The 19319-nt window shown below is 39.6% G+C and overlaps 1 protein-coding gene and 1 long non-coding RNA gene across 2 annotated transcripts in view; both read right to left on the bottom strand.

The window, feature by feature from the left end:
• Positions 1-17128, bottom strand: part of KDM3B (lysine demethylase 3B) — a 58880-nt gene extending 41752 nt beyond the window's left edge. Inside the window, exons 1-4 of the mRNA XM_069592159.1 lie at positions 16712-17128; positions 4562-4729; positions 2247-2360; positions 253-358 (exon numbers count right to left, since the gene is read on the bottom strand). Of these exons, the coding sequence (XP_069448260.1) occupies positions 253-358; positions 2247-2360; positions 4562-4729; positions 16712-16915 (592 nt within the window). The 5' untranslated portion in view covers positions 16916-17128. The remainder of the gene's footprint in view (positions 1-252; positions 359-2246; positions 2361-4561; positions 4730-16711) is intronic.
• Positions 17129-17581: 453 nt separating this feature from the next.
• LOC138441334 (uncharacterized) lies at positions 17582-19202 on the bottom strand. The gene is made up of 2 exons (XR_011257319.1): positions 18995-19202; positions 17582-17764 (listed from the first exon to the last, which is right to left on the bottom strand). It is a non-coding gene; the product is annotated as an uncharacterized lncRNA (long non-coding RNA).
• Positions 19203-19319: the final 117 nt, after the last annotated feature.

The raw sequence follows: 19319 nt of genomic DNA, 5'->3' as shown, positions 1-19319 counted from the left end.
AAAGACATTTTTAAAAAGACAAAATTGCATATTATGAAAGATAATACAAAAAGGAAACTGGTTTGAGGGAGATCCCATTTTTCCAATCCATTCTAGAGATCCAGCTAACTGGAGTTACTTGTGACACTACCCACAAAAAGAAGATAAGCACAGATATTTAAGAGTTGCATGGTGTTTTCACCATTCGATCACTTTCAACATTGGCCATACACCCGATTCAGAATTTAAGGACAGAAGACAATCTATTCTTACCTCGGCTGAATATCTCTTGTAGCTTTTGGTCACTGATCAAAGCATTAACTGTGTCTCTTAGAGCAGCATGTTCCAAAAGAATCTGGTTTTGGCTATCTGTTCCCATCTAGTAAAGATAAAAAAAGAAAAAACTGAATACTGAAATAAACAGCAATAATATCTAACCAGAAGAGAAAAAGTATACTCCTGAGGAGCTCTACATCAGCATATATCAAAATGTTCCAAAGAACCCTAGTCTGACTATAAGATGCTCTACAAAAGTTAAAGATGCTACAATCATTTAGGTTTAGGAAATATTATACCTCCCTTGAACAAGGTGGGAAGGGGGCAGGACATCAACTGCTTCCCCAGCCCATCCATTCAAAAATCTGTGTATGTTTGACTCACCCAAAACTTAACTCCTAATAGCTTACTGTTGATTGGAAGCCTTACTGATACATAAATAGTTGACTGACATATATTGTGTATATCATACATATTTTTCTGTATTCTTATAAAGTAAGCAAGAGAAAAGAAAATATTAAAATCTTGAGGAAGAGAAAATAATTTACAGTACTATGCTGTATTTATTGATACCCTATGTTCATGACGTCTGTTTACAAGATGAATCATCTGTCAATGCGCTACATCAAGACTGCCTTATTCAGGGCTTCCCTGGTAACTCAGTGGTAAAGAATCTACCTGCCAATGCAGGAGACATGGGTTCGGCCCTTGATCTGGAAATATCCTACATGTCACCACAACAATTGAGCCTGTGCTCTAGAGCCTGTGGTCTGCAACTACTGAGGCCTGGGCGCCCTGGAGCCCATGCTCCGCAACAATAGAAGCCACCACAATGAGAAGCCCGCACACAGCAACTAGAGAGTAGCCCCCACTTGCTGCAATTAAAGAAAAGCCTGTACAGCAGCGAAGACCCAGCATAGCCAGAAAAAAAAAAGACTGCCTTATATAAAACAAAGCACTACAGATGTTAAAAGTATCACTAACACTAGACATCTAAATGAAAAGACAGTGAAAAAAGTTCATATTAATTTACAGGTACTATATTTATTGACAAAAATCCATACACTAAGTGGACCGATGTAGTTAAAACCTGTGTTGTTCAAGGGACAACAGCATACTGTATCTTTCTACATACAACAGTATGTCTAAAGGCTCTGAGAAGACATGCAGAAAAAAACATGTTTAGGTAAATGTTCTTCATACTTATTTGACCATAAAACATTTTATTCCCTGTAAATCTTGTTATTTTGATACTTATCCACAATGCACTGAGTGCCTATTCATACAAGCACTAGGATTACAAAGATGAATAAAACAAGACTGATGAGAGGGAGTGAGGCCCAATGAGTCAGGAAGACATTTCAACAACAAAGAAATCATCATTAATATTTCACAAAACACAGTTTAGTAAACATTGCTCTTGGCTGCCTCAATAAGACAGCAAAACTCTTGGAAGTCTCTAAATTTTAATGTTCAGACAATAACTCTTATGAGAAATAAATATTATCATCCATAAATTCTGAAACTCTAACTCAGATACTAGCTTGTTTAAACTACTAACCTATCCCTTTTTTGTAACTAAAAATATACCTAAGCTCTTCAATATTTAATGTTGGTTGGAACCAGCCCAAATTCCCAGCCTCCCTGCCACTGGCAAAGGTATAGGCCCTTCTCAGACAAGTTACAGAAGCAACCATCTCTGGGAAGTCAGTACTTCTGAGGAACTGTGGTCTTAAGTGTGAAGTGGTTTCAGGGTGAGGTGGGGGTGTGTAGGGGAGAAAAGAACCCTCAGTCACCAAATGTACTTTTCAAGGGAGCAAAGAAACTTTAAAAGCCACATGGATTAAAAAAAAAAAAAAAAGGCACATGGAATTACTGGGAGAAAGTACTTGCTTCAACATTAAAAGAGAAGAAGAAACACTCTATTTATAATCAACAGAGAAATTAGCAGGGAGAGAAATAAATTCAGGACTAGACCAACTGATAAGTACCTGGAACAAATGCAACCCATTAGCATCTGACAGGAAACGAAGCTCTCGATCCAGAAGGTACTCAACCGGAACCACAGAACCCAAACCGAGTTTATCTACCAGGGGAGTGAAAGTCTGTGAAATACAATGACAAGAAATAGATTAGTACTTGGTAGAGAAAATAAATAACAATTAAACTGAATATCTAACTGCAGAGAAAATATCCATTATTAACATATATCTTTCACCTCAGTAAATACAGATAAGCTAAAGCATAAGTTCTGAGAGTCATTCCTAACCCACCATCTGCCCTCAAATAATCATATGAAGCAAACTAGAGCATAAAGTCAGCTCAACAGCCTTATTAACAGCTAAAAAGGATAAGAAGAATAAGAAATTCCTCATTCTCTTTTGCAATCTAACTAATCTTGTCAGGCTTCAAGAGGGTTACATTACAGTAAGCTCTCAGAAAAAAGAGTTACACCATTATCATCTCTAGAACTCTTGAAACCTTTGTGAGATTTCTAAAATGATCAGTGATATAAAAATGCATGGGTAAATTCACATTTAGTGTTTCATAAATAATCTGCCTACAAAAGTCACCCAGGGACCAAGATCAATTTGAGCTGCTTCTAAAAGTTCAACTGGAAAGTGGCCTTAAAAACAAATGAAAAGAGCTCAGTAAGTGATGATATGTATAATCAATGGGTTAAAAATGTTTGTTTTGAGCATTATTTAATTTGGTTAGTCATAGGAGAACTAGATTTTTGCCTTGTGAGAGTCTGAGCTAAGAAGTAGTACACAAAGTGTCTACGCTTCTAACTTATCCAACTAATAAGTGGGTGATTTAAAATGCTAAAAACAAAAAACTCATCATAAATAGTCTGATTTAAAAATGGGCATATCACCTGAATAGATATTTTTCCAAAAACAGACAAATGGGCAACAGGTACATGAAAAGGGGCTCAACCTCACTAAATTCAGGGAAATGCAGATCGAAACCACAATGAGTAATCACCTCACACCTAAAAATGAAAGACAAAGAGGAGGGGACCCTTGCACCATCAATGGGGATATGAAAAGACAAACACACCAAGTACTGAAGAGGACATAAAGAGGGGGACCCTTGCGCCATGAGTGGAATGTAAACTGGCACAGCCACTACAGAGAACAGTACAGAGGTTCTTCAAAAAAATTAAAAACAGAAACTACCATGTGATTCAACATCCTACTTCTGAGTATTTATCCAAAAGAAATGAAATCATCACTATCTTGAAGAGATATCTGCACCCTCATGTTCACTGCAGCAATATTTACAATAGCCAAGACAAGGAAACGACCTAAGTGTCCAGTGATGAATGAATGGATAAAGAAAATGTGGTGCACACACACACACACAAATATTATACACAAAAAAAATATTATTCAGCCATAAAAAAGGAGGAAATTCTGCCACTTACAACAACACAGCTGAATCTCCAGGGCACTATGCTAAGTCAAATAAGTCAGACAGAGAAAGACAGATATGGTATGATTTCAATTACATGTGGAATATAAAACAACTGAACTCACAGACACAGAATATATTGGTGGCTGCCAGGGGTAGGGGGAGTGTGGGAAATGGGTAAAAGTGGTCAAAGGGTATAAGCTACAGTGAAGAGTAGATTCTGAGGATCTAACATACAGCACGGTGACTATAGTTAAAATGCTGTATTGTATACTTGAAAGTTGCTAAGAGAGCAAATCTTAAAAGTTCTTACCATGTATGTGTTGTGAGAAGCAAATTAGATAATATGTAGGAAGGTACTCTATAAAACAATGAGATTATTATACTTTATTGAGATTTTTAGAATGTTCTTGTTCTGCAAAGCTAAAAAAGAAAAGTTCTTACCACACACACAAAAATGTAACTATGTGAGACATAGAACTTTTAACCTTACTGTAATTATTATTTCACTATAAATATAAAATCATCACATGTACACAGACTTATACAATGTTATATGTCAATTCTATCTCACTAAAGCTGGAAAAAAAAGTTTCTATGGGAAAAAACAGACTTTAAGAATTACATTGTTTCATAATATTATTATGAGAAAAGAAAGGTGAAAAATTATTTAGAAACAAAGTATCAAATATTACTTAATATAAAACATTTCAGAAGGCACAGGAGAAGAGATCTCTCCCAATTTTTGCTTTAGTAAATTCAGAATAAAAGCCTGTTAAGGACAAAGCATTAGAGTCTGGGGAATTCTAAAGAGTTCAGCTATTGCATAAATACCATGTTGAATAGGAATAAAGCCCAAATATGCTTCTAGCCAATAAAAGTCACTCACCAGGGCTGGCCACTGTGCAATTGAGACTCGAGTGCCCTGGATAAGGACTGGGTCCTTCCGAGGTGCCCATACTAGAGACCCTTCCAGCAAAAGTACAATAACTTCTTCAGCGTGAACTTTAACCCAGGAGTGCTGCTTCCAGTTACAGCCATCAAATTCTACAAAGATCTGGAAAAAGAGACAAAAAGTCATCTTAAGGTTACATTGGAAAAATCCCACACTATAATATAAAAACAAACACAAACTTCCTGTTTTGAAAACTTTTAACTTGTTTTTAACTTCTTTTAATGGATTTCAATAAAAACCAATCTTACTTCAGAGCCAGGAAGTTGGTCTCATCCTCACTCTGAGAAGAGGCTACAGAGTTAAGGGGGCATTAGTTATTTACAGTTATTAATTTCTAGCCATGATCCTACTGAGATTTATAACTCTTAGTTTCCAATTTACATCTAAGTACACTAACTGGGGGCTTACTATGTATAAGGCCCCTATGCTAGGTTCAGGAATACGGAAAGGAATCTAGAACACCGGTCTCAAGGAGCTCATAGTCTAATAGGTAGAAAGACAAATTTTTTACACTTCTATTGTGAACTTTTAAAATTAATAAAGGCTAGAGTACTTATAGCCCACTTCAAAGAATTTTAGTTGGCTTTTGGGAAAGATGCAAGAAAATGATAAAATATAAATTTGCAAATCAGGACTAAGCAAACTACAACAGGAAGTCACTATTAAAGTATAAAAAGAGGGAAAACTTATGAAGAGAATAAGGATCTATACAGCTCTATGACTGAGGGATATATGATGAATGATGGATTACTGATTTGGCTCTGAGCTTCCTAAAGGCCAATCTGAAAATGGAGAGGTCAGTTGCATTGTCTTCACTGTATAAAAGGAGAACACAAAGCAATGTCTCATGGAAGCAACACTTTCCCAACCACTTGGCTCTACAAGAAATTTCTCATATCACACTTCCAAAGGTAACAATGTAGGGCAATTAAATTCATTACACAAAGTTCTAGGTTTATTACTTGTAATATGCTAAGTAAGTTTCACATCTACTTAAAAAAAAATCATGGGAAAATAAGGCTCAGAAGGGGAAGCACGATTTTTACAGAGAAAGAACATTAAACTGCATGATTTTTACAGAGAAAGAACATTAAACTACATTACATTTAATATATGAAGGGGCTCATTCACATATTAATATGTGTTCTGGGGGAATCATATACAACTTTAAGTAACTTGCTGACAACTGTAAAGAGTTGTATTCAAACTTGCATTTAAGTACAGACTCAGGAAACAAGAAAGGCAGTAATGAACAAAGCTTGGGGCTTATGTTCCTGAAGGCTTGGATTTCCGTCTTAACCTTAAGGTGTTAGTTTTAACTGAAAACTTAAGCAAGTCACTCTTCGCTTCTCAAATCTTGGTTTCTTCCTTTGTGATAAGACATACCTCATGGACTGGTTGTGAAGACTAAATCAAGTAATAGATTCAAAAGTACTTTGGTCAATTGTAAAGCACTACTTGGGCAATAACATGCCATAAGATAAAACAAATAAGGTATAGGGAGTGTTCAGAAGCAGGAGAGATCACTTCAGGTGTGCAAAGGGAGTGATATGGGATGAGGTTAAAAAAAAGTCCCAATCAAGTTCTAGGATGGGCAGGAGCTACAGCACACTGTGGGGAATGAGTGGGCAATGAGACTAAAAAGATTAATAGTCAATGTGGAAGACACCAAATGTTGGGATAAAACTTGGGTTCATCCATCTGCCAATGGGAGATACGTATACGTGTGGGTGAATGTGTATACATGCAACTGCCAGTAAAAGGTTTCTGAGGTCAAAACATAAGCAGAACAGTTTGTTTCAGGACAATTCAGCTCAGTGGATGAAGATGGCTTAGAGTGGGAGTGGGGTGGGGAACAAGAGGTGTTCTTACATGACCTAGAGTGGGAGCAGTGAGACGAGGAAGGAAGTGACCAGGGCTCATGAGAGTTGATGAGTCATATCAATAAGCATGATGACTAGCTGGAATAAGAGTAAGGGAAAACTCAAAAATGACTTGGATTTTGAACCAAAGACTAGGAGAACAGCAGTCCCATTACTGTTCAGTGGTGTCATAACTGATGTCCAGAGGAGGCAATGACTGAAGGCCTTCCAAGTCATGAAAGGGAACAGAGGCTGTCGAAACCCTAGGTTGAGTCTGACCTTGAGTAACACAGTGCTCTCCTGGGCATAGCTTAGAAAACCAGAGGTTGAGGCTCTCTGGTGCCTGACAGCTAGGTGCCATGTACAGTGGTAATCTGCCAACTACTTTAAAAATCAACATGGTGCTGGTGCTGAATCGCTTCAGTCGTGTCTGACTCTGCGCGATCCCATGGACTGTAGTCTGCCAGGCTCCTCTGCCCATGGGATTCTCCAGGCAAGGATACTAGAGTGGGTTGCCATTTCATCCTCCAGGGGATCTTCCCAACCTGGGGATCGAACCAGTGGCTCTTATGTCTCCTGCATTGGCAGGCAGGTTCTTTACCATTAGTGCCACCTGGGAAGCCAACTTATGAGTCACAAAATTCTAAGTCATACCAACATCCAAATACATGGACAACACTAAAAGAAGTCATTGTATCAAAGCTGTAATGATTGTAATTCTTTATATAGTAATTTGAACATTTTAAAAGTTAGTATTCAGGAATTCTATCATAACACATCTGAAAACACCATGGGAGAGCTGAAATATTTGAAAGCCATATTTCACCTAATTTAAAGGCAATTATTTCCTAACCTTCCTGGGCAAAGGAATGAAGTATTGAACTTGGCAACCACAGTGCTATATGTTCTGGGATCAAACAACTGCTCTAGGCTAGCAATACAAATTTGTTTTGAGAGCAATATGGAATGTGGATATATGTAAACATGTTCTACCAGTATTCTGGCTTATTTCTGGCCCTAGCACTCTGTTCCCCCTCCTAGCTAGAGATGGAAGGAGTTAGAATATATAAGGTGAAGAATCATTTCAGGTCAAAGTACACAGAACATGAACTCTTTAAATGGTAATGGCCAGGGACTTCTCTGGTGGTCCAGTGTGGTTAAGATTCCACGCTCAGAATGCAGGATGCCCAGGTTCTATCCCTGATCAGGGAACTAGATCCGACATGCTGCACCTAAGACCCAGTGCAGCCAAACAAACATTTTTTTTTTTTAATGGCAGTGGCTAGGTCACAAAACAGGAAGAAGGGATATAAGCTAACGAAAATCAATGGTAGTGCTTGGACTGAGTTAGAGTTGGCCAAGGCAGGCTGACAATCTGAACAGAACAGAACTAAAACAGTTTATTTTTTTTCAAGTATTTCAAAAATTTCTACTATTAGAGTAAAAGTAGCAAAAAGTATTATTGTACAGCTAGAGCCTAAGGACTAGATGTGTAAAATATTTCCTTAGTTAAGGAGAGTTAGTGGTAAAACGCTTACTTTCATTTCAAAATCCCTTTCATGGTCTATATGTAATGCACATTCATTCAGTGACATTAAAATGAAATAAATTTTTTAAAAAATCAAGTAAGTTAACCTAAGTTTGATAAAATCAGACAGTAGTAGTCTGAGTAATACAAACTTTCATGCTAACCACATAATTATGTAATAATCAGTTTGGATTCTGGTCCTAAGGCCATTCTTACTACAATTAATAAAGGTATTAATTTATTCACTCACTCAACAAAAACAGAATGCCTCAGAAATATGCGTGTGTGTGTGTGTGTGTGCGCGCATGTGCACAGAACACTTGCCAGGGCCAAGAAGATCAAGGTGAATAAGGTAGCACTAGGCAGGAAGGAATCAAACCCCAGATGAGTGAGCCAACAGAGAGGTACAGAAATTATTACAGAGGCATGTAATAAGAGCAGTAACGAAGACTGAACATATTAGAGAAGGTATATGCTTTGGGAAACAAGAAAGGATTCATGGAAGAGGTAGTGGTATACAAACTGGATCTCAAAGGACAAACTGTATTCTTCTGGCAGAGAAGGGAGAGAAAGACCGCAGCAGGTGCCAAAGCAGAGAAACCTAAGAGCAGATTCGGTGTTCTAGGAGGAGGATGTAGCAGCTAGTAAGTTAGCTGTAAAGTGTTCTGTTGGCATGTTAACGGATGATAAATTGAAACCTGGTGGCAAAGGTTCTTGTTTGGTCAGCAGAGTGGGGGTTCTGTTGGTATGTCTGAACTCTCCAGTAGTCAATCCCCTCTATACCCTTCAGTCTGTCGCCCAGCTATTTCTCATAAGCCTGGCCCTGGACACATGAGAGTTTATGTTGTCTTCTATAGGCCTTGGGGGAGCATTTGACTGTTTTAAGCGGGGTGGGGGAAATGATGATGATATACACAGACATCTTTCACGTGCATTTTAGAAGGATAATACCATCTGAGCAGAAAATTTTCCCAATACTCAGTTTAAATAGGAAATCAAAATAGAAATTACAAAGTATTAAACATCCTTTATTCAAATTATGGGATAAGGACATTTTAAAAATGAGATGTATCTAATAGATGAACATAGAACTCTAAGATATATGGAAAAAAGCAAGCTGCAGATTTTTCAGGGAGTTGGGAGGACAGGAGAAGGGCTGGGATAGGAGGAATAATAGTATTATCTGATAATAAGGTAATACCTTATCAATAAATGTTCCTTTTTTGTCCTTAGACATATTATTTATATAATTAACTTTTTTTTTAAAGGAAAGAATTAACTTTGGGATCAGGTTTGAAAGGAACTCATAGAGGCAAGAAACTGGAGGCGAGGAGACTAATTATAAAGTGATGAAAACCCAGGTTAAGAGATGTAAAAGGCCTAAACCAAGGTCTAGATCAAGACTGTATGAAAGAAAAGCATATTTGAGAAATTAGAGATAAAAGTAACAGGATATGGTAATGACTATGAGAAGGTAAGGAAAATGGAAACTTTCAAGGTTCCTAACTTTTCTTTTCCAGTTTTCCTAACTACATTCTAAATGAAATATGAACTGTTACAAATGATATTAGAATCCCAGGTGGCACAGTGGTAAAGAATCTGCCTGCCAATGTAGGAGGTGCAAGAGACAAGGGTTAGATCCCTGGGTCAAGAAGATCCCCTAGAGTAGGAAATGGCAACCTGCTCCAGTATTCTTTCCTGGAAAATTCCATGGATAGAGGAGCCTGGTGGGCTAGAGTTCATGGGGTTGCAAACAGTCACATGCAACTGAGCACAGAAATAACCTGAATACAAACTCAAGTGTGTGTGTGTGTGTGTGTGTGTGTGTGTGTATGTAAATGGTTTTAGGTGCAGTGGAATCAGAAAGATGTGGATTTGCATCCCAACTTCCTCATTTCTTAGCTGTGGGAGCAAGTTACTTTAGCCTCTTTGAGCCTTACTTCCTTTGTCTATTAATAGGGACAGTAAATACCTCACAGAACTGTGGTAGAATTAAATAAAATAATGTGAAATGCCTAGTGGATCTTGGGCTTCTGATAAATATGCATTTCTTAAGCAAATTCATAACTGGTCAGAATATAAACTGGAATGGCTTAAAAGGAAAAAAAACTGTCATATATTAAGAATCTTAAGTATGTGTATATCCTGTATTTCCATAATAGCATTTCTGGCAATAATCCTAGGAAATCATAGTAAACACAGAACAGGCTTTATTCACAAAAACGTTCATCACAGAAATATTAATAAAGCATAAAATCTGAAACAATTTCAGTATCCAATGAAAGAGGAGCAGTTAAATAAATTAGCCAGTCAATAAAAACTATAAGATTTCTTTGAGAGCATTTATTGTTTCTTTCAGTTACGAAAGCAACACATGTTACTATGGAAAATACAAAAAATGACAAAAAATTAAAATCACCTAAAATACAAAATTTTTTGGTAATACATGAAAATAACTGACATATTCAGTTAAAAGAAAAACTCAAAACTGAAAATACAGTATGAATTCAACTTAAAAAAAGATTAGACTATGTACCAAACATAGCAGTTTTTAATAGGTTGTGATTCTACAGGGGCTTTATTAAAATAACTTCTACATTTTGTATACTAGACATGTTATTACTTGAGAATCAGAAAAACAAAACACATCTAATAACTCTGATGTAAATCACAAAAACCAACTGACAATGCACCTTGGATGGGGGTCCCAAATATAAATCCAATCATATAAAGAAGAAAATCAGTCGTGAGTCAGTATCAGTAAAAATATACAAAAGAAAAAACCTTAAATATCAAGTTAAATACAGGGGGCCACTGAGTAGAAAATTCATAATAAATAAAATAAAAAATCAGAAATAAAAGTTAACATAATACTGGCTTCTAAATATTCTACTTAAAGTGAATAGTAGAAATGCACATGTTCCCTGTTCTTGATGAACTTACAATCTAGAAGGGCAGATAAGCTATATATCTTGTTATGTATCTATACCAAGAAAAATTAATAAATATTACAAAAGAAGTATCTCAACAAGTGATAAAGGAAAAACACTGGGATTTAGAAAGACTTGGAAGAGGTGTTTATTTCTCTTTACAGGATTTCAATGGACGACAAAATCAAAAGCAAAGGGTAAAGGGGGTATAAAACATGGAAGCCAGAAAGCACTAGGAAAGCAGAGGATCAGCAAGAGTGCATGTTGTAAATATCCATTTGGCAACGCCCAGCTTTCCTTGTCTGATTCTTTGCAGGACAAGGATCCCTCTTATCTGTAATTTGGTCTCCTGAGTAGACCAGGAGGGGGCTCTGTGCAGATCTCTGGATAGGTTTATCTCCCATTGTAAATTAATAACCTTACATGTGGATTTACAAATCAGTCTCAAGAGTTTGGTTAGTGAGAATCAGTTCCCTAGAGCCTGATTACCCCTGAAGACACAACCCCCCACTCCACCCAGAGCTCCTGCCCTTGCAAAACTAAGCGAGGTCACTGTTCAATCAGGCAAGTTTTATCCAACTGCAGAACAAGGGTAAAAGACACTTTAGTAGTAGGAACAGTGGGATGAGGAGGGCTTAAAAACCACCAACCTGTCAAAAGCAGTGGAAAACTGAGAAACAGCAACAGGTGTTGTGTCCCCCAGGCCTTGAGGAAGCAAAGCCTACTGGAACCCACTCCAGCTGTTGCTGAGAAAATCACTAACAGAAAATGCCATGTTAGTTACCCGATTTAGGCAGGTGGAGGGGAAACTAAATCAACAAGAAGAAGGTGGAGAATAGAACTAGGCAAGTGAGTTCTAAAGAAGGGAATGAGTCCTTGACAGATGGAGAGTTAGTGAAACAACTCTTAGAAATAAATGCATAATAAACAAGAAAAAAATCTGACGGTACAGTGAAGGGAGAGGATGCTGGACAAAATGACCAGTGTACAGTGTGACCACTGGCGGACATACTGTAGTCTTGAAATAAATAGAATGCAAAGACAGTAAGATAGAAGTATCAAAAATGACATACACACATAAATGAAGACAAACTTTAAAAAGCAACTTACACAAAGCACTTGAGTGCCTAAAAAATTCAATAGTGGCTCAATGTTTCAAAAACAGACCTCCTGCTGTAAGGGGAGAGTTAGGATGAAAAGTGTGTGTAGATGGCCTCACACTTAACCATTATATATTCTTTTGGACCATCTCATTTTTATTTAAAGTTCTCTAAACCATACACTAATCCACAAAACATATTCTACTGACTTTAATAAACAGCATACTACAATATTATTCAGATTTTTATTTAGCTTAGGGATTATAAGCAAGAAAAGAATACTTATGGATAATCATTAAAGGCTGATCTCCTAATTCAATTAGGGCTGAAGTTCTATGTGTGAACTTAGGTTGAGAATAAATAATATTAAATTGTATACTGGAAATTATTACATTATCTAGAAACAAATTAGACAGCTATTTTAAAGTCCACCTACTCTGACACAAAGAGGAGAGTTTTCAGTAAGAGTTTTTTCTTTTTTTAACAAAAAGCAGATATGCTTTCACTCCTCTTGGAAGATTACCAGACGGAAGAAATATGGTACTAGCCTGGACACTCCCACATCTATTACATCAACTCAAATCAAAGAAAAGGAGTACTTTAGAGCCCACCTTTCCTCTAGATAAAGATGAAAAAATTAAAGGGTTAAAAAAATTAAGGCAGATATGCTTTTACTCCTGTTGCAAGTTCTGGATAGCTGAGATAGGTAAGATATACATTCCAAACAATTCATGACTACTAAAAGCATAATTTAATTCTATCATATAGAAAGAAAAGGATGGTTTAGTTAATAAAATTGGTGGTGTCAAAGTGATTCCTACTCAGTAGGAAAAGTTACATTGTCCACCACACATGCCACTTATAAAAATATTCCAGATGGACTAAAGATCTAAAGGTAAAAAAATGAAACATTAGAAAGAAAATTTGAAGAATATTTATACAGGCTCAAGGTGGCAGGGGTGAGGGTGGGTGTCTTCTTCCCAAGCAATTAAACCCAGAAGCCATTAAGAAAGGTCTAACAGACCTGCCGATATGAACATTTTATTTTTCTATGTGGCAAAGCAACCCTTAAACAAAGTTAAAAGACAAATGAGAGAAATGATACTCTTGACAGGTAAAGGGATTAATATGCCAAATACAGAACTTGAACAGAATAAGAAAATTTCCATTTTTTCAAGCAGGCAAAAACTTGGCATAAATAACTCATAAAAGAAATGAAAGAGACTAATAAACACAGAAAAAGATCAGTGGTCATGAAAATGCTAGATACTATTTTTTACTCATCAGATTGCAAAAAATGACAAAGACTGAAGACACCAGAGATGTCAAGGATGAAAAGAAACAAGCACTGCCTGCATGTGGGTGAGAGTATGAAATGCTATAATCTCATAGGAAAATAAACTGGCATTACCTAATAAAATAAAAATATATACATGTACTCCTTAACCCAACAATTTCACTCCTGGATGGCTAAACTAGAAATAAAACCATGATTATATAAAGACGTATATACAAAGATACTAACTGCATTGTAAGTGCTAAAAAATTTAAAATACCCTGAATGTCCATCATAAAGGGAAATGATTGAATAAATCATTGTACATCCATTCTATAATGTAGTTATCTAAAATGATGAGTAAGGTCATGGGTACCGATGCCCATGGTCTAATGTTAAATGGAAAGAAAAAAAAAGACACAGGCTACAGATATTGCACAGTATGATAGCATTTGCTTAAAAAAAAATGAAAAAAAAAAACCCACCTTTTGTGTAGAAAGAAATGTTTTTATATTTTTGTACCAGTATTAAGAAGACACACAAGGCTTCTTCAACAAGTGGAAGCTGCTAAAGGATGCAGATTGTTGACCTTCCTGTGTATACTCTTGGCATTCTAACATTCTGCAAAATGCAAGTTTTGCTTTTATTATTCCAAAAAAGAAAAATCTATGTTTTTGTATGTCTGTGTATTTACTATGCCTACATATGTGAAGGTCCCAAGGTCTCTGTCACTTATATGGACCAATAACGATCCAGAACACAAAGAGGACATAGTGTTAGAAAGGCATAAAAATCCATAATACTAATTTTGCAACTAGATTTTTTTTCAAATATAACAAGCCTATTTTGAAATACAAATAAAGTTACCATTACAAGGAAGAGTGAAAGGAAAAAAGATGTTTAACTACTTAATTCAAAATCTCAGTAGTTATTTCTCAGCATAGCTTTGGTGAGGAAAATGCCCAGCTATCAAATTCTTTTCAACAAAACTCTTGATCAAGATCCTGACTTATGGCTTTAATAATGCTTTCAAAAAAAGGGGGGGGGGAGGGTTCATTAATGAATCAGGACTGCATTTTGAAAGATTTCTGGATCAAAATTATTTAGAAAGAGGATATTAATGGAGCCTAAAATTGCAAAGTGTTTGCAATCACTTCAAAAACTCATTCATTCAACCCTCAATTACTCATCCTTAACAGGGGGCGCCCTGCCATGCATTTCTCAAAACCAGGCATGCCTGAAAACATCTTAAACATAACTGAATGAAAATCTGTCCAATCACAGGCCAGCTGCTTGCAAACTCCACCCTTGAGTACAGGAAGAACACTTTTGATTGGAAGACAGTTGTGTTTACTACGGTTGTGTGGTGCAAAATTGGAAAGGCACACATGCCAAGGGTCCAAAGGAAGTCTCTTTAATGAAAAAGGAAAACAAACGGACAGTTCTGATTCTATAATAGTTGTTGTCATTAACTGAACCTCATCATCACAGCAGCAATTCTTGAGCAACTTTGCAAGCTAGTAAAATATTTTAAAGGCTGAGTTTTGTTGTCGCTTTTTTCTCATCTATGTTCCTTGATTATACATACGAGACAAGCATAAGCCTATTCTTAAAACCCCACACTGCCTTTGCTTCTAAATGCATACAGCTCCATCCAAGACCTCAACACAGTTGTAACACTTTGTTTTGAATCACTGAAACTTTTTACTTGGTTTGAGAAACCACTTCCATGGGCCCAGTGGCACAATTCTTCAGTATTTAGCTTAGTAGGTGTCCATCATCTCCGTGAGCTTCAAAAACCATCGCCCTTTGGGAGCTCAGCAAACAACAAAGTGAATGGGTAGCCATTTCAGGTGCAGAGCTCATTAGCAATTCATCTGATGGAGGAAACAACTAGAACAGAAAACTTCGACTGAAAGGCTAGGACAGACTAAGTTTTTAGGTCAAAATATGCATTTAATGGTGGATCTTAACCTAAGTTTTGCATTCAAGGTGGTAAATTACTGGATCTAAATGTGACACCTCTCCCCCAGTCTTAACCTAAAAAGCAGTCTTCTAAAGAAATCGCAAAGGAATTTAACTCCAAATCTCCTTGCTTAATCATCCTCTTCACCTCATTATATTCCTGATATCTCTTTAAAAATTCGCCCCACTAAAGCCTCACCAACTGTCCAAGCAGCCTTTTTCTTAAAGCCAAAGCCAGCCACAAGCAAAACAACCCAGAAGACCTATATGGGGCGAGGCGGGGAGTCTAAAACCACTGATCGATAGGTAGAAAATGAGTATCAGAAACCTGCAATGTTAACATCAAATCTTACAAAATGAATTCCCGTTTACAGCGAAAAAAATATCTGCAAAAGCAAGTTCATCAAGAAAATTTTCCTTCTGGCTGCGATCTATTACAATCTAAAAGAATCCCCCTATTCTTCACAGCCTTATCTCAACACACAACCTAGGGCCGCTATCAGAATGAGGAACTAAAGAGGCTTGCCAAAGTTCAAAGACAACATTTTGTCGCTACATTAACAAAAATAACGCATCACGGACACGAATGCTAGTTAAGTTCTATTACTGAACAACTTTAATCACAAAATACACCAAGACAAGTATTCAAAAGTGGCCATGCCCCAACACAAAGTTTCAAAACAAAACCTCTCCCAAGGTTTGGGGGAGTTGCCCAGCTCGGAGATAAAAAGCACCACCCAACAGCCCCATTTGGCTGCTAAGACAGATCTCAAACTTATCAAAAGCAGCCACTACGGCAGCTCCTGTCACCCAGAAGCGCAAAGAGAGAGGAGCCTGAAGAGAGCTGGCCTTTCTGGAGACAGCCTGGCCGAGTCTGGCTCAGACAAGGAGGAAGTAACTGCCAGATAAAAAAGCCCTGAGCAGCTTCAACTGCAGCCTCTCGATCTCCCACAAGTGCCCACATTCCCGCCCCATTCGGGGCTCGGGGAAGAAGGGAACAGGGCGCAGGTCTCCCACGAGAGGCTGGAGACTACAGGTCCGCTTCTTCCAGGGGGCAGCGGCACACGGGCAAACTCTAAGGGGCCCCGGAACCCAGGGTGCTAGAGCCTGCTCCGTATGAGTGTTGGGGGGGGGGGGGGGACGCTGAGAAAGGGGTCGCTCAGGAGGCGGGGCCTGCCGGGTGGAGGCAGCATTTCCTAGCGCCCTGGCTGTCCCCCGGGGTAAACCAGGGCGCGCACCCCGACGCGGAAGCCATGCTGGCCAGAGCTCGGGGTGCCGAGGAGCCGGCGGGGGGCGCTGAGGAGATCTGGGGGCGCGGAACTGGGTCACCTCCACCCCACCGCCCCCTCACAAAGGCCCCCGGGGAGGCCGCCCGCAGGCCGTGCAACCCCGGCCTCGAGTGCCCGCCTCGGCCGCCACTCACCGCTAGGTCCTGGGGCACCGCCCCGCTCATGGCCCGCACCGTGCCGGCCCGCCAGGCCCGAGTGCGCAGCGCAGGCCCCGGATCTCCGCCCGCCGACGCCGCCGCCGCCGCCGCCGCGGGGACCGAGGCCGAGGACGAGCCCGCGGTGTCCGCGAACAGAAGCAGCAGCCGCTTGCCCACCGGGGAGGCTGCCGCGTCCGCCATCGCCAGGGCCGGCCGGACCCGTGCTCCCGCCCGCCGCCTCCCACCACCTCCGCCGCCGATCTCCCGATCCGCCCGCAAGGCCTCCCTCCGCACCACCCGCGGCCGCGGCTCCCCCCCACCCCCCCCAACAGCCACCACCAACCACCGGCGCCGCGCAGCGCCCCCCGTGGCCGGGAGCGGAGCCGCAGCCCGGGCCCCGCACAGCGCCCCCCGCGCTTCGGAGCGGGGCGGCAGCTCCGGGCCCCTCGCAGCGCTCCGCCCCAACCTCCCCGGGGCCTGCAGTGCCCCCTGCGGCAGGGAGGGGAATTGCAGTTTCGGCCGGGGTGGGGAAGTGGGCGGGTCCTTCAGTCTCCTTTGGCACCATCCTGGTGCCATATTGCCCTTAGGGGGCCCCTTTATTTGAGAATGTTTTAGCTTACCCTCCTTGTATACCAAAGACTTTAACCGGGGTGGGTGGTTGAGGGGCAAGTTACCTAAAGAATTGATATTCTGAGATAAGAAGTTAGTGCCCCAGTACCTGATTGATTTCCAAGACTGAAAATAGGCACTACCCTCCTGTCCTTATCTTTTGGGAAACTTCCCATCGGTCCCTGGGACACAATCTCTTCCTTCTCACTGATCCATAACATGGTACCATTTCATTATATATTACCAATACTTCATAGGTCCCTTTCCAATTGACCAACGTTTTATACCCATTGTATGTGATAATACCATTCTATACTGGCTGAAGGCCAACGTGCTTCCAACATCTCAATAGTCTGACATGTCCCAGGGGAGCTTCTTCCTGCTTCCAAATCAGCCAATGTTATTAAGTCCAGGTGTTTCTCAATTCAACTTTTAAGGGAACTGGAAAGAAACCAAAGTACATCTTACCATGGAAATAAGTGGAGCTGGGGACAAAGAAAACCCCACCACTCCTATATGAATTCACAGGCATGGAAGACTGATACTCTTGTCAGAAAAGTGGCTGTAGAGAAGGGGAGATAGTGAGATATTTTTTGCCTAGATTTTTGTTGAGACTGGGCAATGAGAAATCTCAATCGTTGACATTGGTCACATTAGAGACTAGCACAAGTTCCATAATCTTATGGATGCAGAGTATACATGAAAGTAGATACAAACCAGGAAAAGGTATGGTATGGTATTAATCCATGATTACTACCCTAAAAGTACCCATTTCTTTCACTGATCTGATCCACAGACAATTAAGAGCAGTAGCATTCTTTCCAGACTTATGTGCCTACCCAGAAATCTGTCCATAATCTTCTGTACCTTTGACCTACTTGCCTTGTAGCAAAGGTTGGGGGCCAGAGGGAAATACCAGTTATTGGCTCCAGTCAAAGTACAACATCCAGTGAAGCCATTCTAGAACTAACTCTATGGAGCACCAAGGAAACATTTCTTTGGACTTTTTCCTCTCCTTATTCCTTATAATGTCCATTTCCCATAGCCAACCTGAGGCCTGATTCAGTTTTTCTTGGTTTTTCTGGGCTGAGACACCTCTTAAAGCACACTCCTCACAAACTAGTTGGTAGGAGAGAAAGAGGGATGATCCATACATGACATAGCTGCCTTGTAGATTTTCCATTAAAATTCACTGCTGGGATTTTCTCCCACGTGGAGCTCTTATTACTGTCCCACTGTCCAAAGCTGGCTTCTCACAGCACCAGACACAAGTGGTGTCTTTGTGTGTAAGCTCAGGAATGGGAAAGCAAAGATTAAAAAAAAATTAATTCACAAATATGGCACTTTTCATAAGCCAGTAAGTTTTCAAAGTGTTAGGGTTACAACACTGAATAAAACAAAACCCTCATAAAGTTTATATTCTTTCTTATGCTTCAGCAATGGAAAATGAAATCACACTAGCCTTCAGAGAAAATAAACAGTAGAAAAACCCAACAAAAAAACTGAACAGAAAGGAAAAAAAGGAGAGGGAAGTAAGTTTAGATGTTCAGGCCTTAACCCTGCTCAAACAGTAGGTGAAACATAGCAGCAGTTTTATACAAAGAACGAAACTCTAATTCTGAGATTCTTTAACCACATGCTATAGCCCTACCCCCTCAAAGCCCTTCTTACTTTGTTTCCAGGATAGGTGACAACTCCCACTCTTTTCAGGGTGTATTTTCATCCCCTCAAAGTTCCTCCTCCAGGTAGTCAAGCCAATCCTGTCTTCTTGCACACTTCATTGGTATTCAGTGATGAGTGTCACCAATTTGAAGCAGGAAACTGGGTCGGAGGCTAAGCAACTTGACTCTTCTTGCTGCCTGGCAAGTCAGTGCTACAACTGGTAAAGAAAGGCTATGCCTTAGGGACAAGAGGCTTCTGCCTAGCTCTAAGCAACTACACTTCACCCACACACATTGGAAGAATGCTAACGGAGGGAGAAGAAAGGGTGGAATAG

The sequence above is a fragment of the Ovis canadensis genome, chromosome 5 (assembly GCF_042477335.2).
Source record: "Ovis canadensis isolate MfBH-ARS-UI-01 breed Bighorn chromosome 5, ARS-UI_OviCan_v2, whole genome shotgun sequence".
Taxonomy (NCBI): Eukaryota; Metazoa; Chordata; class Mammalia; order Artiodactyla; family Bovidae; genus Ovis; species Ovis canadensis.
This window is presented reverse-complemented; position numbering and strand designations above follow the sequence as displayed.